Source organism: Phodopus roborovskii, unplaced genomic scaffold, assembly GCF_943737965.1.
Source record: "Phodopus roborovskii unplaced genomic scaffold, PHOROB, whole genome shotgun sequence".
Taxonomy (NCBI): domain Eukaryota; kingdom Metazoa; phylum Chordata; class Mammalia; order Rodentia; family Cricetidae; genus Phodopus; species Phodopus roborovskii.
The window spans coordinates 44865542-44890102 of record NW_026126407.1 but is presented as its reverse complement, the minus strand read 5'-3'; the positions used below and the strand labels follow the sequence as shown (position 1 = coordinate 44890102).

The window sequence follows — 24561 nt, the reverse complement described above, 5'->3', positions numbered from 1 at the left end:
TTAGCATGCCACCAGGAAACCCTCTTGTGTAGGTATTTTACACAAGAAAAATGGCAACTTATGTTCATATAAAATTGTACACAGGAATGATGTCAGCAGTTTATTTCCATTGCTAAAATGTGATCAACCCAAATATCCATAAACATTCAATGTGTGCAATGATACATTCATAGATGGGATTCTACCCTGTAATAAAAAGGAAGGAACCCCTGATACAACATGGAGGGAATCCAAATTCGTATGCCAAATGAAAGACACCAGACTTCAAAAGCTAATACTGATGGTTCTATCTGTACAATATTCTAGAAGTAGCAAAAATAATAGGAAAACAGATTAGTTAATGACAGAGCCATGTGTTAACTAAAAAGGGACAAAAAGTATCTCCAGGGTGATAGTACCATATTCACTATCATGAGTATGGTGGTGGTTATACAATTGTACATATTTGTCAGAACTCATAAAACTGTACACCAATAAGGGTGAACCTTAATAATTTACTTCAATCTTTTAAAATTCCAAAGTGAGATAGATAAAAATAAAACATCGAATATTTTAATACCTTACAACAATGGCAACAGAGTCCAATCGGGAAGTGATAAAGGCCTTGGTGATTTCAGGTGCATAAGTGTCTAACAAGTGGGGTTCAGCTGATTTCACAAAAGGAACGGATGCCACCATCCTCTGCCACAGAGTGAGTAAGTAATGAACACTGTTGGGGGCAAATTCCCAATGCTACAAAGAAACACAGCAAATGTTATTTAAAGTAACATTATAGCTTTGTAGACTAAAAATCATAGAGTAAAATTACTATGGATACAATTAATTGGGTTTTTGTTGTTCTTGTTCTAGTTTGTGTTTTACTATTTTGAACAAGGACTTCCTGTAGCTTAGGCTAGCCTTGAATTCATTATATTTCTGAGAGGACCTTTAACTTCTGATTCACCTAGCTCCACATTCTGAGTGCTGCTCTTATTAGATGCACTACTGTACCCAATTTACACGGTGGCAGGGCTAGAACCTGGGGCTCTGGAGATGTCAGGCAAGCATTCTATCAGCTGAGTGACATCTCCAGCCCTAAGAAAATCAACTTTTTTTCTGACTACATAACTAAGGACCGCACAAATTTTATGAATCAAGAAGTACTCAAAAACTAACATCTCTCACTATGCCACAATAATAACTACAAAAATGTTAACACAGTTCCTTAAGATCTATTCCACAAATATTTTTCAAGAGCTGAAATCAAGTGGAAACAGAGCTTCCCATCCATTTACAAAGGGATTTTCCCATAATACAATCTATAAAAGTATTCTTTTATTTCTTTACATAAATTTGACTACAGATTCTCATTACTCTTCAGTTTCTAGTCATTTAAGCAGAATACCCATTTTTATTATTCTATGTGTTACAACAGCTATTTTATCTAAAAACTTTGCAAAGAATAAGTCTAAGATATTCAAGTAAGAAGGAAAAAAAAAAAAAAAAACCACCTCCACCAAACCTTTACCAAGGAATTGTTTTTAAAATTATAGGTTAACCTCGATTATACATTTGTACTTACCTGTAGGCTAGTAATAGTAAAATTAGCAATCAATCCAATAACCTCAGCATATTCCTTCACCAAAACTAATTCTCCCAGCTGGTAGTTGGTCTTTAAACGAGCCAAAAATCGACAAAATTCATGATAATTACCAGGATCAGACAAACCCTAAAGATACAAAAGAAAGGCTCTTCAAAGAAATTGATAAAAAATCCCAAAGTATTTTTATTAAGACCCCTGGTTTTCATGAGTACTTATTTTGTGGCAGCTGGGTAGATAACAATATCAGAAAACAAGTGAGACGGGATAAGTTTAGTGTTAATTGTCAATTAACAGTAAGGAATCCAAAGTAGAGCTTTTAGAAGCAGCACTGTACCAAGATGACTAAAATAAAATGTCTGAGAACTTACTACACAAAAAGTCAGTGTGGTGGGTGTGGTGTGGTGTGTGTTGTGTGGTATCTTAGTGTAATGTGTGTGAGTGTATATCACACACGTGCACAAACACAGAAAATTCTTTGAATTCAATACTTATTGACTATCTATAGGTTCTATGGCTCCAAATTAATTTCTAATTAATTTCTAAATGATAAGACATTCAAACAAATTACTGCAGTGAAGGGAACAAAGCTTGGGGCTTTTAGAAGGAAAATTAAAAAGAACAGACCAAGGAAGGACTTGAATACAGAATGTTATTTCCATATTTAAACACTTTGCAGTATAACTGGCATATAATCAAATTTAAAAAGGAATTGGTTGAATACGTAAAGAGGCTAAAGAATTTTTACTAATAGAGGCTCCATGAAAGAAAAATGTTCTCTATTATCTAGGACAAATTCCAAAAATACAACTTACAACAACTTACACACTTGTGTATTAATTATACCACTGTATAAAAAATTACCAGATTGACTTTTACAGTGAAATACCACCATGAGAAAGAAAATAGCTTAAGAGAGATATCTGACATTGGCCGAGTATCTCCCACAATTCAGCTCATGACAGCAAGTTATACAAATAACTTATGATTTTACAATAAAATTTCACCTATCAGCAAAATTGAGTAAATATGAGACCTGAACTAACATTGAAAAGTTAAATACAGGGGATTGGAGAGATGGCTCTGCAGTTAAGAGCACTGACTGTTCTTCCAGAGGACCTGGGTTCAATTTCCAGCACCCACAGGGTGGCTCACAACTGTCTGTAGCCTCCAGTTCCAGGGACCCAACACCCTCACACAGACATACATATAGGCAGAACACCAATGAACATAACATAAAAATAAATTAAAAACAACAAAAAAAGAAAAACTACATACAAATGTATATGCTGTAGATATTCAACCTGGAAGTCCTGGGGTGTAGAAAACATGGCCAAGAGGTGTCTGAGTTGCACATGATCAAGATACATTTTATACACATATGGAATTGTTAGAGTAAATAAAAATATTGTAAAAAATTAAAATTAAAAAAAAATCTCACAGGGTATGATGGCACACACCTTTGATCCCAGCATTCAGGAGGCCGGGGCAGGCTGATCTCTTGAGTTTGTGGCCAGCCTGGTCTACAGAGATCCAGGATGCCACAAGGCTACATAGAGAAACCCTGTCTTGAAAAAAAAAAATTCTTCAATAGCTGGAAAAAATTAAAATGCCTCTGTAGAATGATAATACTTTACTTCTATACAAAGATATCTGATGCTCCCCAAATGGCCAGTAAGCAAGAAGCTTAGATAAAGCTCTTTAAGCTACCATTTAAGCTTTTACAGTCTGTGGTTTAATTACAAATGCTTTAAGCCAGAAAAAACAAATTAAAAGTGATATAATTACTTGCTAGACATTCCAAACCTCTCATGAATGCCTCTGCAAGTGTGTGCTGACACCAAAGCTCAGAAGCTCATGCGGTCTACTTTCAAAGCTACAAACTGAGGTGTCCACAAGAGGGCAAAAGACACTATTTCATAATTCAACTTCAATATTAACATTAAATTTAAGTTGTCTCCTACTTCAAAAACACATATATCACTTCAGCAGTTTAACTAGTACAAAGAAATAAAGCAATGATAACAAGACCTCTATTCATATTCACTTAAAAGAACAAACCAAAGAGAGGGAAGGAACACCAAGTCTACAATAGAAATACTGTAATTAAAAAAAATAATAACAATAGCAAATGAGACCTCAGGAAGATGAATGTAATATTATTTTCTTCCAGAAACACAATAAATTACAAAATGTATTATGTAAAAATGAGCAGAAATAAAATTTCTTTATGTTAAATATTAATTAAATTATTTCATAAATACCTGGGGGTTTTCAAGTATCCTTTTTACTCCTTTAATTAAGTTACCAAGGTACTTGGCACGTTCAGGACTGCTAAATAAGGATCTTCTTGTAGAAGCAAACTGAACTAAGCATGAAAGTGCCTAAAAAAAAGAACAAAAATTCTTTTCATTTCAATTTTAAATGTAGCTCTGTCCACTTAACACCACTCACAAGCCCCTGCCCCATACTAAAACAGCACTTGAAGGTATTCCTTGGATTTATTTTTTAAAATATTTCCTCAGTTTCCTCTGCTTGGATACTGCATTTTTCTCTGACTTTCAACCCCCTGGCATTTTTGTTTTAGTTCTCGACTTGCATTTTACAAAAGAGGGGGCTTCATGGGCTGGGAGATGGCTCTTGGGTGACAGCACTTGCGTGCAAACCTGAATACAAAGCTGGACATAGCCACACACCTGTAATGTCAGTGTTGGGGGACAGACCCCAGCAGCTTGCTGGCTGCCATTCCAGCCAAAAGAGAAAGGAAGTTTCTGGTTCAAGATCCTGTCCCAGGAGTCTAAGATTAGCAACTATACAGAAAGACATCTTCTGGCTTCCACATGCTGATCCATGACTGCACAGACATACACACACATGCATACAAGCATGTACTCCACATACACAAAAAGAAATTTTAAGAAGTAATAAAGGAGTGTTTCATTATGACACTCTCATGGGGGGGTGCAATACACGTGTTCTTGTTTGCACTCTATTCTACTCATCCTCTTGCTGGGTACCTGGATTCCTCGATTCCTTGTTCTAATTTTGTGAGACACATAGTCTATATTCTCGTATTTTTTTTATATGCCAACCTGCCAAAACAGGCACTAGACTTAGGTACATTCAGAAGGTTCCTGACTGCTTAAGACACCCATTCTGTCTGTGAACCATGAACTAGGTGTTCTATCAGGAATAAATGGTCTTGAAGTTAAGTTACAGAGTATTATAAATTATATATTATGGATCCTGCAAAAGAGGGGGGGGGAAAAAACCTTAACTGAATCAGGCATATAACACACTTATTTGGTTATGACATATATCCTACAGCATTCACGAGTATCTTACAGGGCTGGGAAATGCTGCTGGAAGAGTTAGTAACTTTCTGAAAGAGGATTCCTAAGAAGTTATATGTAAACCTAGTTATCTTCCTACGTTTCCAGGCCATTTCATTACTTAGGTTCCTACCTCCAACAACACTTACTGCAGTCAGTCTTCATATTAACTTAAAGGACAAACTGTCTCTGCATATTTTAACTGGGTTAACATATTTACTTGCCCACTTTAAAAAAAAAACTACCATTAGCTGCCAATATTAAAGTATATCTAATAGGAGATTTCATACAAAATGTCTAGTTCTCGCAATAAGGATGAATTTAAGAACAAACATGGAATCTTTCTGTTTGGGCCATGCTCTAGTTTCCCACTGCCTTTACTGTTAAAAAACAAAAACTGCCCTCCTTAGGTAAACTCTGATGCACAGCACTGGGAACCATCAATGTATTAAAAGCAAACACCAGTGCATAGTTCAGAGTATAAAAAGACCTGAGCTTTAATCTCAGTGCCAATACCTATTCTGCTGCCCTGGGGAAAGTCAATTAGTCACTCTGGGTCTGTTTTTGGTTTTTCAGGTCAACTTAGCAAGGATAGTGTTATTAATCTTGCATAGTTATTGTGAGGATGAAGTATGATACATACCACATACAGGGCATCATGCTACTTATCTCAAAGCAGATGTTTTCTTTTACATTTTTTAATCACAAGTACTTTTTTGTTTTATACTAAAACAATCATATGACTTCATGCTTTCTTAACTAAAAGCAATTTTCCTAGTTGAAAGACAAAAGGATGAAGCACAGCCACAGATAAGCACCCTATGAAACTCAGATTAAAATCTTAAACTAGAGATTCAAGAACAGACTTGTTGGATTAGAGATGAAGCTCAATATTAGAGCACTTGGCAACACATTCTTCATTTTACATACTTAAACAAATACACTTTAAATCTTGAACATTTTTCCAGAGACACAATTCTCCACTTTCTAGTAGCTTAGATATTTTTATTAAACTTACTTTTTTCCAACATTGCTAGATCTTTAAACTCAACAAAGATAATGCTCATAGTCTCAAAAGTTCTATGTAACAAGGAGAATTTCAAAATAAAATCGAGCATGCAGGAGGGATGAGCACAAAATCAGGTAAGTGGATCATCTTTGTTTCCCTCAAAGTTTCTGATGGAGACTAGCCAATTAGAAGAAGGAAGGTCCTAATAGCATGCGAGATTCAAGTGAGGTGAATACTGATTAGGGAGTAAGATACAGGTAGAGGTTGGCAGACTATCCTGGCTATGGCAGGAGCAAAGTAAGTTATGGTTCTGAGCTTAATCACAAAGTGGAATGGGCAGATAAGAAATTCTGATGAGTAATATAACAAAATACATTCAGAAATGAAAGAACTGCTTGAGAAACATAAGTCAATTAAGCGCATAAGAATTTATGAAGTGAATATGCATTACCCTTACTTCATATCTAAAGACTCATAGGTATGAGGCTGAGTTTGCCACTGAGGAGGCTGAGGATGAAAAGACAAATTTGAAGGCAGCATGACCTTGTCCAAAAGACAAAAACAGAAGTAGACATGCAGCCCAGTTACCACACTAACATCGAAGGTGTGGAACCCTAGGTTCAATTTCCCAGTAGTGCACAACAATAACAAACGATCATGCGTATTTCATCTTTAAAGAATAATGAATGACTTGTACTTACTAACTGAGACAGTAGAGGTGGAAGCGAGTGATACAAACTGAAGAAAAGATCCAATGTTTCTGGGTCCAGGAAAACTGGAAAAAAGACAACTTTTCTAACACCATTACTTTCACTAAAACACCACCAGAGTAAGAAGGTCAACACCTCTACATATAGTGTGGCCACTTGTTGCAAAGCTATCAATTTATTCTTGACTTTTCAAGACAGGGTTTCTCTGTGTTGCCCTGGCTGTCCTGTATCTTGCTTTATAAACCAGGCTGGCCTCTCTCCTCAGTGTTAGAGTTAAAGATGTGCACCATCACTGCCCAGTGTGACTTATTTTCATTTCTCATGCACAGCAAGCCTTTTTTCTGGGACACGAATATGAGGCCTACTGCATATCTTTTCACTCATCATTCTGGGTATCTGGTGCAACTTTTGATTCACAAACTCATCCTTGAATGTTAAGAACATTTCTGGGTTTTCAAATTTCCTTCTGTTTTTCTCCTGTTCTCTCTTTCTAGAATTTTCAAGAGTTAAATCCCAACCTCCTGGTTTCACCTTCTCATTTCCTCACATTTTTTTCTCTGTCAAATATCTTACTTTTTCATTCTACTTTGTAAACTTCATTAACTTTCTCTTCCAAGTTGTTTTATTAAATTGTTAAATTATATGGCAAAAGTTCATTCTTGTCCCAGGAATGCTTTACCTTTTTCTATCTCTTGGGACATTAATAGTATGCTTTGAAAGTTTATTTCTATTCTTCATCTTATATATTAATTCTCCAACTTTTTAAAAAATTAAACTTTCTAAGATAATAAAGTTTCACATTATTATATAGTACTACAGTAATTACACACTAATGCAGCAGACCTATGCCATGTTTTACCCGCTTTTCCACACTGATGATCACTTGTTTAAAAAAAAAAAAAAACAACACTACAACATCACAGCCAGGGAGCCCTTCTAGTTTAACTTTTCAAGGAACACAGCTGTGGAGGGAAATGTTCAACTACAGAGGCAAAGGCAACCTGTCTCCCTGATGTACAGGTGGTAATGATCCAACTGAGACTAAAGCCTCCTTAACAAAGGGCCCCCAGCCCCTGCCCTGATGCACCCTAGCTACACTGTCTGCCCCAAGGGGAAGACCTTGTTTTCTTCTTGGCACCTCCCTCCTCCCACCCCATCCCCTCCGGCCCTGAAATTAAGTCACAACTCTGCTCTGTTCAATCGCCTATTTCTGATTTGTTCACCTTTAATTCTGAAAAATAGTAACTGTTAGATCCTTTCCCAAACAAAAATCTTAACATTCCCCCACAAGTCTATTTTCTACTGTTTAAATCAAAATATAGCAGTTATGAGCTACACAAAGCATTTGAATATTGAGTATTAGTAGCTAGTCAGAATTAAAATTCCCCTATATAGCTATTAGACCACTTTTAAAAAAGCAGAGCTAACAATATATGATCAGGTCAACTGTGTTGCTTAATTCTGCACCATGTATGTTGACTATCTCTCATGTTAAACATTTCTCTTTTCTTACTTGTTCTCCAAGTTGTTGGAATCTGCACTGTGCATAGATCATCTGCAGATTCGTCTGCTGAACTTCCAATAAAGTCAAAACTTAGGCAGCTGAGGACCAGTTTTAAGACTTGCATCACCAGATTTTGTTGATCTTGATCCTGAAGATTTAAAGGTTTGGCCAGCACCTTCAAATTAGAAATAAAACATTATGACTAAATGAATTTCAACTTCATAAATTTAAATACTTCATCAATGTGAAATGAAAATTTGTAAAAATCTTTGTCTACAAATTTCTACAACAGCAACTACTTTCAAAATTCACCTTGTAAAATGAGGGAAAAAATACACTTAACTACATATTGTAGATTGCCTTCTAAATTTCTAAGAGGTAACCTAGGCCAGGTAGAGTGGCATACATTTTAATCCTAGTATGTGGTAGGCAGAAGCAGGCAGGACTCTGTGAGTTCATAGCTAGCCTGATCTACACAATGAGTCCAGGCAAGCCAGGGCTGCATAGTAATACTGTGCCTCAAAAGAAAAAAAAAACAATTAAATGAAGTTTTAGAACAAATACTTTACATAGCACAACTATACAAAGAAAGCACAGAATTCACTATTTTAAACAGTGCTGAGAATTAACTTTCTTCAAGAAAATATGGGACAACTTCTTGTGTAAATGAGATGCATTCAACTAACAAAGGGCATATGAATGTTAGGTATAGGTTGGGTATAAGACACCAGCTTCTCGAGTCCAATGCTGATGTCTTTTGATAAGGTCCATTCCTCCCACACAACCTGAAAAGTATGTCCTGAACATCATGATATATTTGCAGAGAACCTAGACTTCTCCAAGAATAATACAAAGAAAAATCAGACAGGGAGATAAGAATATACATGAAACAAGATTAACCATGAGTGGTTACTAAGTCAGTTGATAAGTTCAAGACTACCAACTATACTATTTTATCTACCTTTGTAAATAATATTTTGCCACAGTACAAGAATATTTTTAAAATAATAACCATTAAATCAGACCTACTACAGTGATTATCAATGCTAACATACAAGTTAAACAATTTTAATCCAAAAATTAAAATGTGAAATGACCTGCAAATCTAAACTTCTTGAGCACTCAAGTTTTGAATTTTGGTAAATTTCAAATTTCAGATTTTGAAATTTTTCAACTGGTAAAGTCTATACAAATATCCTAAAATTCAAAACACTCTAAAATCTGAACACTTCTGGTCCCCAATATTTACAAAGAACTCAGCCTATAACAGAGAAAGAACTGAATGAACAGGAAGCAGAGCTTAATGAGGTATTCTAGAAAACGCTTTACAAGATCAAATAAACAAACTTGAGTAGTAAGACAGAATCCTTCATCATACAACAGAGCCTAATATAATTATGAAAGTCATGCATGTTCCACCATGCACTAAGAAACAGTAGGAAGTTTCTATTTCCCAAAGAAACTATTAAAATAATTCTGGGAAAGTTATGAAAAAATAGAAAACTGTATTCCCATCAATACATGGGTAGGCAAATAAAGACATTCTCAATGAACCTGCCCAATTAAAATTCTATAGCAGGAAGGTTAAAAACTACTATTATTTAAACTCAAACACTGAATTCTCTATGGATTTCACCTTCCATGCCCAGGGAGTAAAATTTATACAGATTCACTATATTTAAGAATGACCACAACAAGTCTTTTAAAGGCAGTATCAGAGGGAAACAATCCACTTGAAATTCATTCAAAGCATTTAATTCAAAATTAAGATTCGCATACTACTCCAGCTAGGCAGCTGAGTTATCAACTGACTTACCTGTTTCAGGAGAGAACATGCTAGCACTAAAATGTCTTTTAGAGAAGTATCACGGAATGAGGTAGCTACTTTCCTATGTTTTGATGAAGGTCTGGAATAATCAACCTAAAAAGGTCAAGATGAATTAGTTTAATCAAACTTAAAGAAAAATAAGGCAAACATGTAACTATGTAACATAATGACACTAGTAATCAGAGAATCATAAATACAGAGCTTATAAAAGATTTTGAAGGTAACCTGCTTGAAATTATTCACTGACAGAGACAGAGTTAGAACCCGCCCATAAACTATCAGGCTATCCACAATACTTTCAGTGCCAATATAATAAAATAATACAGATAACAAAAGTAACAGACACTGAGATCATAAATCCTGAACCCTGCCCTACAGTGTATATAATATAGTTTCCCTAACTCTCAAATGCTACCAACAAAAGGAGAAACCTCTAAACACTCTTCAAATTCTAATAATGTAAACCAGCTAAATCAATCAGTTACAGACACGTTTTGTATGAAAGTATTTTTATGTGTCATTGACTTATGCCACTGAAATTTTGAAAACAAAAGTAGAAATGATACTCAAGAATTTGATTATGTACATAACATGGCATCTCTGAATATTTTACTAGCTAACAGAAATTATTTTTTTAAGAACAAATTATTAAGACTACCTCTTGCACCCATAACCTAAAATGTAAAAATGGTTTATGCAGTGGTACTGGGGCTGGGAACACCTGCTTAGCACATCTCCAGCAACTGGCTCCTCTCCCCAACAAATATAGATATTATAAGAATTATATAAATATTTCATTTATGCTATGCGTTCTGACAGCTCAATGATCATGAACACTTGTAGCCTAAAGTTATTGAAGATTTACTATTTATCTCTTTTGCTATTGGAAGACAAAAGGAAGCCATTTGTCCTCTACTGTTTAAAGAATTAAAAAAAAAAAAGTGAGCTAAGAACTTATTATCTGATACTTGTTAAACTCCAGGGTACAATTCAGACTACCCCTAAATACTACATTTACATATAAAATAGTAAACATAAATATCCAAGGTACTACAGAAAGTCATTAGTGAATGCTACAGCCAATGTATGATTTGAATTAATTAACATTTGCATTCTGCTCGAAATCAAAAATCTCTCTGTGTGTATGATGAAACTGGAGTACATCACTTTGGCCCATCTCGCTAGCCAGCTAGCTCAGGAGAGTTCTTGTTTCTGCATCCCATGCACTGGAATTACAGGCAGACTGCCATACCCAGGAAGCTCTGACATGAGTTCTGGGAATGCAAACTGGTTCTCATGTTCGCATGTCATGTGCTTTACCTGTTGAGTCATATCCCCAACCTTCCTTTACTAAATCAGACTTTCAAGTTCTTCTCATGCTAAAAACAACATCAAAACATTTCTTTTCATAAAAATCAGTAAGAGCAGATAGCATCACAAGTCCTGTTTAGAAAGTATTCTTAACATATTCCTCAAACCAACTTTTAAAATGAATACTGTCCTTTATCACAACTGTAACATGAAGAGAAGAAAGTTAAGTTTATGGAGTGCCCTCTATATACTAGGTGCTATGCTGATGGTTTATCTGCTCTTTTATTGCTTGTTTGTTTGTTTGTTTAGGGTTTTTCTTTTGTTTTTTGTTTTGTTTTGTTTTTTGAGACAGGGTTTTTCTGTGTAGCCCTGGAACTTGCTCTGTAGAGCAGGCTGGCCTTGGACTCAAGAGATCCACCTGCCGCTGCCTCTGCCTCTGCCTTCCAAGGACTAGAATTAAAGGTGTGCACCAATCACCTCCCAGCTAATTTACTGGTTTTTAGTAAGACCTATATCATTATCTCTCTTCAAAGAAAACATAGAGGGTTTTTAAAAAAAAAATTAAGAAATTTGTGGGTAGGCAGAAAGGGGGAATAGATCCGGTAAGAGTTGAGGGAAGAATGAACATGATCAAAACACATTGTAAAAAACTCTCAACTCTGAAAAAAAGAGAAATTTGTACAAAGCACTTGTCATAGATCTAAGACAAACCTGCCTTCACCTGTGCTTTTCTCAAGGCCTGCATGCTTACTCTAATCAAGGCACACATGTAGATACTATGTTTTGAGAGATTGTACAACCATTTCATGTTGTACATGTATGCCCCTACTGTATGGGCATATGTATTTCACTTTGATGACTATATAACAAATATAACCAAGGAACAGCAGAATCTGCTTCTAAAAATGTGGGATAACAGTTACAATCCTCTTTTACTTTTAAGGAAAATCAAGTTTAGATCTTTTTTTTTTTTTTAATTGCATTCATACTTATAGACAGGGCATGATGGTGAATACCTTTAATCCCAGTACTCAGGAGGCACAGACAGGCAGAGAGTTCTTTGAGTTCAAGGCCAGGCTATACAGGAAGTTCTAGGCCAGCCAGCACTACTACATTGTGAAACCCTGTCTCAGAACAAACAAACAAACAAAAACAGATCTACCAACCACACGGTTTACTCAGAACATTTCTGAGCATCTTATAACACTGGACTTTCCTTGTATGAATCTGATCACCTCCACAAATGCTAGTTAAATAGAAAAATGACTCGGCAAAATCTTTCTCCATAGGAAATACATTTTTCCAATTTATAAAGCAAAAATCACACTTTAAAGCTTGGAGGGAGGTAGCATTGTTCTGGGGATACAAGAGATCCTCCTGCTTCTGCCTCCCAGCTCTTGGATCACAGCTTGTGCTATGGTGCCTGGAATGGCACTCTGCTAAAAAAAGAGAGTGGCTTTTATTATAGGATAACCTGGAACATCTTGTACCAGAGGAACAAAAGTGGTCAGGCATAGTGAAATATGCCTAAGATCCCAGTGCTTGAGAGGGGAAGGATCAAGAGTTCAAGGTCACTTCCTGCTACAAAGCAAATGTGAGATCAGCCTGCTACAAAAAAAGGGACTGAAGGGAAAACAAAAAGCTGGATGAACACCTTTAATTCCAGCATTCAGAGGTAGGAGGTGGATCTCTTGAATTTGAGAGTTTAAAGCCATCCTGGTCTACAAAGAGAGTTCCAGGACAGCTAGGGCTACACAGAGAAATCCTGTCTTGAAAAACAAAACAAACCAAAAAAAAAAAAAAAAAAAAAAAAAATCAAAGAATGGTGAGGAATGTTAAATGGATGCAAAAGCCAACTTGAAAAATTTCTTACTGGTGAATTATAATCTATTAAATACAATTAGAAATCTATATTAACAATTTAAGCTCTGTGAGACATAGGGTGTTTTCAGAGGTGTAAAGTACCTCTCCACAAAATATGTATTAATTACAAAGAGAAAAAGTATAAGGAAGCTGGGTACTGAACATGTTTCATTAAGAAATCAAAGTGAGCATTTATTAGACAACTTAAACTATATGCTTCCTGGCAAGACACAACAAGGCCTCAGCATCATTGCTGATATTCCTGATAAATAAATGCAATCTGGATTTAATGCTGAGGAAACACTGGAAAATCTTAAAAGATGTTTTACAAAACAACTAGTTTGTAATCTTCATGTCTCAAGTTGTGTGCTGAATAGTTTTATGTCAACTGGACACAAACTAGAGTTAGCTGAAATAAGGGAACCTTAACAATAAAATGCCTCCGTAAGATCTGACCATAAGGCATTTTCTAATTAGTGAGTGATGAGAGAGAGCCCAGCCCATTGTGAGAGGTACTGCCCCTGGGCTGGTGGTCCTGGATTCTGTAAGAAAGCAAGCTAATCAAGCCATGAGGCCCTGTGGGGCCTCTGTATCAGCTCCTGCCTCCATGTTCCTCTACTGCATTTGATGATAAACTGTGATATGGAACTGGTGCTTTTGGTCATGGTGTTATATCATAGCAACAGTAACCTAACTAAGACAGGCTATAAAGTGGATAGAAGAATAACTCTCCCAGACTGCAGAACCCTAATACAACATGAGAAGGAAACATTAGGCATGATTCTAAGCAGGAATCTGCTCTAGGGACATGCTGGGGCTGAATAAAGAAACAGAACTGAATAGCAATGTGTCACTTTTTAAAAATTCAATGGGGGTATCATGTATCATGATAATGTAGAAGAAACAATGTCCTTGTAGAAGGAAAGGTGAGGTATTCCCTGGGGCTGTGGGAATATGGGGGGGGGGGTGTGACGGGCATCATGTTGTAAATTTATCATCAAGGGGTCAAGAAAGAACTTTGTCAGGCTCTCCAAACATTACTGGAAGTTTTGTATATTTTAAAAGATTACTTAGTTGCTCTCCAAGACACATTTTAATTAGAATCCACATTACCAGTAGGGCAAGGTGTAAGACTTTAATCACAGCACTCAGAATGCAGAGGTTGGCAGCCTGATATACAGAGTTCCAGAACAGGCAGGGCTGTTACACAGAGAAACCCTGCCTCAAAAATCCACCAAAAAGAAAAATAAAACAAAGCAAAACAAAAACAAACAAAAAAATCCCCACATTATCAGTTACTGAGAAACTAAGGAATTAGGACGGAAAGCGAACTGAAGAAACCTCAGAAACCTGCCTTTCAGGGTACCTTATCTTGCTACTTGTAAAGTGAGAAATGAATCAATCAGTCTTAAGGTTAGCAACTACAAAAGCTGGGTGCCTATGGTTACTATACTAGTCTTTCACTTTTATAAAGTAAATTTATGAAAACATAAATTATTTTTAACTTTTAAAAGAGAGCTCCTGTTCTTTAAACTCATTCTGAGTCCCTGTCATCATATACCTGCCAACAAAATAGCTATTCCTGAAATGGAAAGAAACACTGACAATCTTCACATACTCTGTGAGCAAAGCAAAAATGGATAGACATGGAAACTAAGGTTATTTTAAAATGTGGAAATTCTATAAAATTTGTTTTAATTCATCACTGAACAGTAATCAAATTGATTATTTCAATTGTAAAATACTGTGACTCAAAGGGAGTTAACAAATGGACAGATGCCAGCTCTTTTTATATACACATTCACTTTCCATACATACAATTACTACTCAGGTGGATGACAATCCCCTTTATAAAATTATTCCATGTACAACACAACTTCTGTTTTTGTCCTATTGAAAACCACGCTGACAGTAAAGGGAAACAGGAACAGGTGACATATCCTCAGCTGCGGGCTTAAAAAGCCCTGTTTGGAGAGGTGTAGCTTCTGAAAATGCTCCCGTATGGGGGGGGGTGAAAATTCAAATCAGAAAGTGACTAAGTGCCAAGGTCTGTCCCTGGATGAGTCCTGCCATTTACCCATGGTTAAGAATCAATCTTCTAAACCATTTTCCCTTTATTTCTAAATGCATAAAAGTTTTTTGTCATACAATTCATTTTTTATGGTTAGTATATCTACACAAATGAAATGACAAATTTCTAAGTACCCACGGAGCAAGTACTATGTTCTATTTCCCATTATTTTTATTCTGTGTATTTTACTATGGTTGTGATTTTTAGTGAAAGTATTTTAACTTAATTTTTCAACTATTAAAACAAATACACAAAAAGATGATTAGCTAAGAGTTTCATGCTACAAAACAACTATATGTTTTGTTACAAAAGAAAGTACCAAAGAAACAACATTACCCAAGCCATCTCCATGTCCTATTCCATGGAAAAGCTTACCAGGTTCATCTCCTGAGTCAACTCAGAAAGGATAATGACTCCTATTATGCAGTGTTCCACAGTACCCTTTGGAAAAACAACCAAGGAGACATGATTAGTTCTTAACCTCTAAAAATTAAATGCCAAAGTATCACATTTGCCGACTAACAGCCCTTGAAAGTATTAAAAAAAAAAAAAAGTATTGTTATTTCTACTAAAAGAATTTTGAACTCATTTTTGAAGAACATAATTCATTACATAGAGTTAAGGAAAAAATGAATACCTACCTTAGAAACACATACCACTGTATACAATGTTTCCCAACATTTACAACTCATAACAAACTAAGCTTCAAATAACATTTAATTTAGAAATTTTTCTACAATCTTAAGAATGGGGAAAAATAGTTTTTGTTCTAGAAATTTGCTTGAAGCCTACTGTGATAGCTGTACTCAATAATTAATAAGTAGCTTAGAAACTAATTTAAATCTCTTGATCTAATATCAGAAAAGATCACTTAGGCTCTTTTAATATTACCAAACAGTGCACGTGTACGGAGTCGTTAGGTGCCTTAATGAAGACATCATCTAGAGTATCCAATGTAGCAAAGTAAATATATGACTATCAATATGGTATAGTTTCCATGATGTTTCTAATTAGCTTCCAATTTAATTGCAAAACTTCCTTCAATTCGAATTTCATGTGCATATTACTAACAAATTACCCTATTACAAAATCATATTGGAAAGCATGGAAATAATGTAGCATCAAATTATAGTGCAGTAATACAAAAGTATGCACAGATGTGCTTTCTATAGCTTCATTTCACAGTTGGTCATCCCTCTAACTTGCACAGAAACACATCAACACTGAATTCTAGGTATAATTAAGTTCTTATTATCTCAGAACCACCAAAGATCAACTCTGGGAACATCAAACAATGCATTTTAATTCTTTGTGGACCTCCTAATCTCCTGTTCACTGAATCATGGCTGCTATGTGTATATTAGCTCAATAAAGTTACATAGTGTGGCTCTCTAACCAACTGACAGTCTGAAAACTTATCTTTCATTTAAAACACCTGGAATAACAGGGGTTTGTGCTCCAGCTTTTACATGGGTTCCAGGGATTCAAACCCTGATCATCAAACTTGGCACAGCAAGCACTTTTACCACTGAACCATCTCTCTGGCCCAAGAACTCTTAAAGTTGACACTAACTAATGCTAAGTGCTGTGCAATTAAAAATAACACAAGTATGAAAAACATGTATCAGTAAATAGCTAATTATTTTAAGAATGAAGCTAATAGGAACCAAGGACAGATCCCTGGTTTGTTTATTGTCTCCAACCCTGTAATTACCATGTGGAATAGGACGTGAACAATCTCCTAGTAGTTCCTGTTCTTTCTTTCATATACTCTAAGTATCTGAACTGGTGTAAATCGGGTATGAAATGTATGATTTACCTATTACTTATATTTACATCATGTGCTATGATTTAGTGATTCACTTGAAAACATTCCTCAGAAAAATATTATAGTTGATGTAGTGTGGGATAAAAAGGTGTCAAAAGACTTGTCAGAGAACCAGTAATGCTTTACTAAATTGCAGTTTTTTTTTTCATTTGTACAATGAAATCCACTTCCTAGGACTCTTATGAGAACTAGGTGATTATTATTATAAGCAAGGTGGTGGTAACACTCCTTTATACCCAGTACTCAAAAGGTAGAAGCAAATGGATCTCTGAGTTTGGGGCCAGCCTGTTTTACAGAGTGAGTTCCAGGGCAGTCAAGGCTACACAGAGAAACCCCAAAAAGCATTATATAGACAGACATAGACGAGTGTGTGTGTGTGTGTGTGTGTGTGTGTGTGTGTGTATTGCTTATATATGAATACACAAACATGTTATAAATAGTACATTTTTAATTTAGAAACAATGATTGTTTTCATTCTTCAGGTATAGCATGATTTTTAACTGACAACAAATAATGAATGTTCCAAATGACAAATAATAAATGAAAATGGTACTACAAAGAAAATCCAGAAGCTCTAAGTAGTATTTTAAACAACCAAAGCAAGTAGTAACACTGTAATGGGTAACAACCAGTGCCTTCTTACCTGAAGGAATCTCTTCACATCAGCAATAATGTCTCTGAAAATAAACTCGTCTTTCTGAACTTCAAACCACCCCAGCTTAGTGAGTTTAGCAATGACTTGAATAAGAGCTTGAATGACAAAGGGAGCCAGCTTAGGTTGTGATGCCACATAATTCAGAATGTAGTTTCCTATAAAGACAGTATCAGTGACCACTTGGACTTCTGAGAAACATAATGTGAAACTTGTGAAGGAAAGAAAAGGGAGGCAATGACATGCTCTTTGATAAACGAGCTGATCCCTATCTTCAAAATGTGTACTTATTATACAGTAGATGCTATAAAATTTCTTTGAAAAACATGAACTTGTTCCTCTACGTTCTAAATCTTGGGGTAATTTTAGTAGGATATGATTGTCGTTTTTCTACTTGTAGATGTAACATGCAAAATCCTGATAGGTAAAGGCAGAAAACTCCAAGACAAATGAACCAAGCTGTTTAAGTGGCACAAAAATATATAGGTAGTACAATATAATAAAACACAAGAATGCATATGTCTCGGATATCTCCTAATCACTATATCCATCCTTATCTGGCACTATAATTTTCCATCCTATCATCACTTTACAGGACCTCACAAACTGCAACTTTAATGAGTCCTACAAACTTCACATCTTTTCAAGACAAAAGTGCACATTTGCTGTATCTTGAAGGTGTTGCTAAATCACTTGATCTGCACAACTCTATCAAACATTTCTTAGAATTCTATCCAAAAACAAAACAAAACAAACAAACAAAAAAACCAATCTCACAAAATTGTTCCCATAATCTCCCTTGTCTCATAAGCCCTGTGTGGCATTGTGTAGCAGATCACTCTTAGAAACTCATATACCATGTTACAGAGGAACTGAGTAGGCCAGGATGGGAACATGGCTCAGTGATAGAGTGCTTGCCTCACTTGCAGGAGGCAGGGTACTTAGTCGCCAATAGCTTGAAACAATTAAATAAATAAACAAATGCTTATTGTGAAGCTAAAGTCTATAATCCTTTTTTTAAAAACCTGATCTTAGTTAAGGGACATAAAGATGTAGTAGCTTGTGATAGTGACAGTCAGTACACAAAGTATTTTTTTTTTAAAGCATGAAAACAAAGTACAAAAGAGTTAACACAGCAAAGTCAACCACAAGCTACCCAACTAAAATGTTTCAGTGGAAACACTCCAAATACAACACCTTAAGAAATGAGTGATCATCTGTGCCTGGAAGAACTTAGGATCTACTGTGGATGAAAAAACAAGAACAAAAAGACTAAGAATTATGAATAAGTAAGTATTAGGAATTATGGAGGCTCTGAAGTAAATTACTTGCACACATGCACACACAAACGGGGAAAAAAGGAGTTAGAAGGTGGAGGTGGGGACAACCAGAACCTTCATCACTGGTAAGACTGCAGGCACTTGGGAAAACAGTCAGGGAACTTCTTAGAAGTTTGACAAACTTACCTTGTAACTCGGTAACTTCATTCCTAGGGTTTACATAGAAAAAAATGGGAAAAACTGAACCATGCAAAGGCTCATAAGTGAATGTTCCAGGTATAACTGCTTTTGGTACACAAAGTTCACAAAGAAGTGAAACTCAAGTGGCCAACAAGCTCATCAACTAGTAGTAAACATGTTTTAAAAGCCACACATACACAAGGGAACGAAATAGAGAGGAATGACATAGTAATGTGACAACATGATGAAAACTCACCATTTTGCTTAGTGAAAAGTACCGCATATGTGCAAAAGAACTACAAGCACTATGATCTGATTCCAATGAAACATCTACAAAAATGTCAGTCTATGGGCAGCAGAAAGCATACTTGGGTGGGGCAGACAGCCTCCAAATGATTTTTCTAGGATAATGAAAATGTTCTAACACCAAATGTTAGACAATGTTCATACAACCATAAATTTACTGAAATTAAGCTTTTTACTAAAGGCTTGTGACAGAATGATTCTACTATGATGACTTTTGCCAGCACTGAACTGTGTTTTATGATGTAATGTGTATTTGCTTCTGTAAGCTGAAAAAAAGAAAGAAGGGAAGGAATAAAAGAGGAGTGATTTATAAAAGGAAGCAAACCTAAACTACACATTTGTCTGGAGATGAAAAGGATAGCATTATAGTCCAGGGAAACCACACAGGAAGAAGTAAGTTGGTATGAGAGGAAGACCTTCTGACACAAGAAATTGGATGGTATTGATGGAGATATAAAGCCACCTACACAAGGATGTCTCTTCAGTGACAAGCTCATGAAGGGACTTCAGTACTAAGCGAGGCAAATGGCATCTGCCTGAAAATCAACAGAATGGCATTGCTAATTACACTAGTGGCAGCAGAAAACAAGTGTGATGAGCACAGAACCAGCAACAGCGTCTATGAAGAAATAATGAGGTTATAGAAGTGGATTGTCCAAGACTAAGGATTTACACTAATCTGAAAAAGTAATAGTTCATTCAACACATTTTTCATTTTAACTCACGTACCTGTTATTATACATATCAGATCATGGCAAATATTCTAATCTACTGACAGAAATGAGTTCTTTAGTCAAACTAAAGAAACCAAAAGAAAATTCATCATTTCTTATGTGAATTTTTCTTATACATTTCTCTTTCTTTTCTCCCCAAGTTTCATTATTTTTTTTTTTTTAAAGAATACATATGTCGCTCAACTTTTTGTATGTGTATAAGAGAAACAAAGTCTCAAATCAGGCTATGCTGTCAAGGATGACCCTGAATTTCTGATTCTCCTGCCTCTCTGCCTTCCAAGTCCTGGGATTACAGCCTAGCGCCACCACAACCAGTTTGTGTGTAATGATGATGACTGGACATACAGTCTACATATGCTACGCAGGAACTCTACCAACTGAACTACATCCCAGCCTTGCTCAACTGTTAATAAAGGAAAATCCCAATAAACCATAAGTTGAAAATGCACTTACTACTTCTAACTACAACTATCATAGTATAGCAACACCGTGTAGACTATCAAATGTTTATCCTTTTAAATAACAAAAAACCACTGTCCAACATCACAAGAGTGTATTACCTCAAATCACAAACACAAGAAAAGATCAAAATTCACATTCTGAATTGTCTACATAGAATCGAAGTATTATTTAAAAAATCAGTAGTCAAATCACTGTAAGTTAGTATCTGCATTCCTTATTCTAAAAAACGTTTCTATTTTTAAAACACAAGTCAAACACATAATCTGAATACTTGCAACTACTAAAGAAATCTGTTCGGCAATTACTAAGTACAACTGACAATTTTCATTGTCAACTTGAGTGATCTGGATCATCACCTCAGGCTGGTGAAACACACCTCTGGATGTGTTTGTAAAAAGGTTTCCAGAGAAGATTAACCAAGGAAGGAAGAACCTTGAATATGTGCAACACCATCATTCTATGAACTTTGAGACCTTAAGAGAATAAAGGGTTAGGAGGAGAAAGCCAGATGAGTGCTGGCTTCATTCTTCTGCGCCTCCTCATCCACAAAGAAATAAAGACCACCAGCCTTTGCCACAGCCCCCACTACCAACTATGCCAAACAACCATGAAATGAAGACTCTGGAACCATGAGCCAAATTAAGCCATCCTCCCTGAAGTCCCCCTCTCACATGTCTGGCTTTAGTAACACAACAGCAAACAACACAATAATCTTCCAAAGCCAAAGCACCAGACCCAGATGAGTCTACTAGTGAATACTACCAAAATTTGGGAAATACCTGCCAATAGAAAATGTAGAAAGCACAGCAAGCAGCCAGGTGGCAGTGGTGCATGCCTTTAATCCTAACACTCAGAGACATGCAAGCCAGATCTGTGAGTTCAAGACCAGCCTGGTCTACACAGCGAGTTCCAGGACAGGCTCCAAAACTACACAGAGAAACCCTGTTTTGGAAAAACAAAAAAGAAGAAAGAAGGGAGAGAAACCTACCTAACTTATTTTAGTGCAAAATTAGCTTCTTGTTTTTTTAAATTAGCTTCTTTTATTTCTTCTATTTTATTACACTTCTAGGAATGAATCCCAGGCCTTCACTCATGCTAGGCGAGCATTCCACCTCTGACTATAACCCCTGACTCCCAATTATCTTAATGTACAAACTGAAAACATTAAAAGAACACAAAACTAGAAACCAAGTATCTCTCCTGAACAGAGCTGTAAAAATTCTCAACATTTCATCAAGTAGAAACCAGCAATGTATAAAGAATTAAAGAGCAAGATAGAGCAGGATTTATCTTAGGCATGCAAGGCTGGCTCAACATATAAAATCATCAACAGCCTACAGAATGAAAATCACATGATAATATCAATAGATATAAGAAAAGCATTAACAAATACAATATCCAATTATGATTTAAAAAAAAAAAAAAAGCCTCAACCAAGAGCCAGGCAATGGTGGCACATGGCACATGGCACATTCCTAACACTCGTGAGGCAGAGCAGGCAGATTTCTGAGTGTACAGCCTGGTGTACAGAGTGAGTTCAAGGATAGCCATGCTATATAGAGAAAACTTGTCTCAAACGAAAAAAATAAATAAATAAAACCTCAACTAAGAATAAAGAAAAACTTTCTTAACTTGATCTAGAACACTCCTGGAAAATAAAATCTACAATGACATCATGCCTAATGAGAAATTTTAAAAAGCTTCCCACCAAGATCAGGAACAAAGCAAGATCTTTTCTCCATTACTTCAGGTCTCATTTATTCTGTGTGCTCATCCTCCACTCCACCCCCAAATAGGGCCTTGCTGTTAGCACAGAATACCCTTAAACTTACAATTTAGCCAAGGCTGGCCTCAAATGTGAGAATCTCCTACCTCAATCTCTCATGTATCAGAATTGTAAGCCATCATGTACACTTGCTTATGGTTATCTAGAGCAACTTTACTCACTTAGAAACAACCATCACTTAGGTACATTCAGACAACGAACAATTATTATTCATAACTAAAGAGAAAAAGAATTATTGAGTCATCATGAGAAGATATGGAAGAACATTAAGCACACATTACTATTATAAATGAAAGAAGGAAATCTGAGAAAGCTACATACTGTACAATTCTCACAATGTACTGGAAACAGCAATGGAGGCTATTCAAAGACTGGGGGTTGAGGTAAGGAGGGAAGAGCCAACACAGCATAGGGTAGTGCAGCTACTTCATACACTAATAGCAGACACATGCCATGTACATTGCCCAACCCTAGAATATACTATCCTGATGTTGATAACAAGGGAGGCTATCCATGAGTGTATGTAGGGAGTATTAAGGATACCCTATAGTTTCTGTTCAGTTTTGCTAAGAACCCAGAAGTGCTCAAAAACAATTAAGTCTATTTAAAATATGTCCTAAGTTTCATGACTCAGGATTACACTATTTGAACCACAGTTTTTAAAGACACAAATGCATCTCTTTTGATCTCAAGGTTAGAATTTTATGCAGACTGAAGAACTTTCTGAAGACTGTTAGGAAATAAGGCAAACTATATTACTAGGTAGTTCTGACCAGTGAATTTTGATCTTTAAGATTCATAACACATCAGATATCTTCATTTTCTCATACAGAAATATAAACAATATTAACTTTGAGTCTGAAGAACAAAAATGAGACAATAATCTATTTCTACTACAAAGAAAAAGTAATCTCATACCACAATTACTAGGTTTGTTGATATGAAATGCAAATTTACACATATATAAAAATATAAAGTGTGTTACTCCCAAAACATATAAATATAGCTACTCTACAGTATCAATGTTTTTCTTACTATAGGTAGGAATCAGCTGTTGATTTTAAATGTATCCAAACTGATTCTGTTGTAACTAACTGGGCAATGCTGTAGAGCTTGTTTCTTTCTGGGCATTCGGTTGCCTATCAATTAAGAGCATGGACTCTGCAGATTTAGGGGATTTGAATGACAACTCTATTTCCTGGTTATGTGATCCTGAGGCAGTCAGAACCCATCATATCCAGTTTACTAATTTATAAAATGAGGATAATTCATTAACTTATTTGAAGGATAAAGTATAATGGTGAAAATCTTAACAAATACCACGTATACAAAATATAATTATTAAATTATCAAAATTTTATTAACTACATATTGCCTAATCTATCCCATCATCATCACTGCATGAATAAGGCTTAACTGCCCGTCTCAAAATAATAATAAAACTAAATCACAAGCCTAATAAAAGTTCAGCAAATTTAAAAGGAAACTTTCATTTTTAAAATATAATTTGTTAAAAAAAAAATTAATGAATCACTTACTGATGTCTATCCTCTGTTCTACAGGTAAAGGACTGATTCGAGTAACAAGTTTTGAAAGACATGTTGCTGCAAGGAGCTGAGCATAGGATGTCTGTAAAGAACAGTAATTTTTATTAGCATCACAAAAATAAAATAATCAAAATACAAGAAATTTTCCTAGACAGCAACAGTAATTTTTGAGTTTTCCAAAGTAGCAGATTTGTGATGACTAAAATACATGTACTTGAAATACACACTGTAGATCATGAATGCACACAAGCGCTCATAAAGATCATTAGCTGAGGATGTGTACAAAACCATCTCAACAGCACCAAGTAAATGGGAAAAATAAACATCTGAACAAGTTCAATTAAACACTCTTAACATGGCCTGGCACTTCTGCACACTCTGTCAATCTGTGCTATATACACAAACACACTGAGAGCCACACTTCAGAAGGCTGTGCCCACAACAGTTCTTCAGTGGGATGAAGTTTCTGACACATAAAGCCTTGCCCAGTCTTTACCTGTTGTTCATGGCTGGCTGCATGTTTAATGGCAGATATTAGCAGCTAAGACTGACCCTGTGTATTCTCAAATCTGGCTGCTG

The 24561-nt window shown here is 35.8% G+C and overlaps 1 protein-coding gene across 4 annotated transcripts in view; it reads right to left on the bottom strand.

The window, feature by feature from the left end:
- The window catches only part of Ranbp17 (RAN binding protein 17), a 289784-nt gene that overhangs the window by 250070 nt on the left and 15153 nt on the right, over positions 1-24561 (bottom strand). For 3 of the 4 annotated variants that reach the window (XR_007834268.1, XM_051180973.1, XM_051180974.1), the window contains exons 3-11: positions 23974-24064; positions 17679-17845; positions 15583-15648; positions 9951-10055; positions 8144-8309; positions 6622-6695; positions 3844-3963; positions 1562-1708; positions 560-732 (exon numbers count right to left, since the gene is read on the bottom strand). Coding sequence is in view for 3 of the 4 variants with exons in the window: in XM_051180973.1 (XP_051036930.1) it covers positions 560-732; positions 1562-1708; positions 3844-3963; positions 6622-6695; positions 8144-8309; positions 9951-10055; positions 15583-15648; positions 17679-17845; positions 23974-24064 (1109 nt within the window). In the remaining variant the exon portion in view is untranslated. Of the gene's footprint in view, positions 1-559; positions 733-1561; positions 1709-3843; positions 3964-6621; positions 6696-8143; positions 8310-9950; positions 10056-15582; positions 15649-17678; positions 17846-23973; positions 24065-24561 lie in introns of those variants that run through there. The other variant, XM_051180975.1, reaches the window with a different exon arrangement.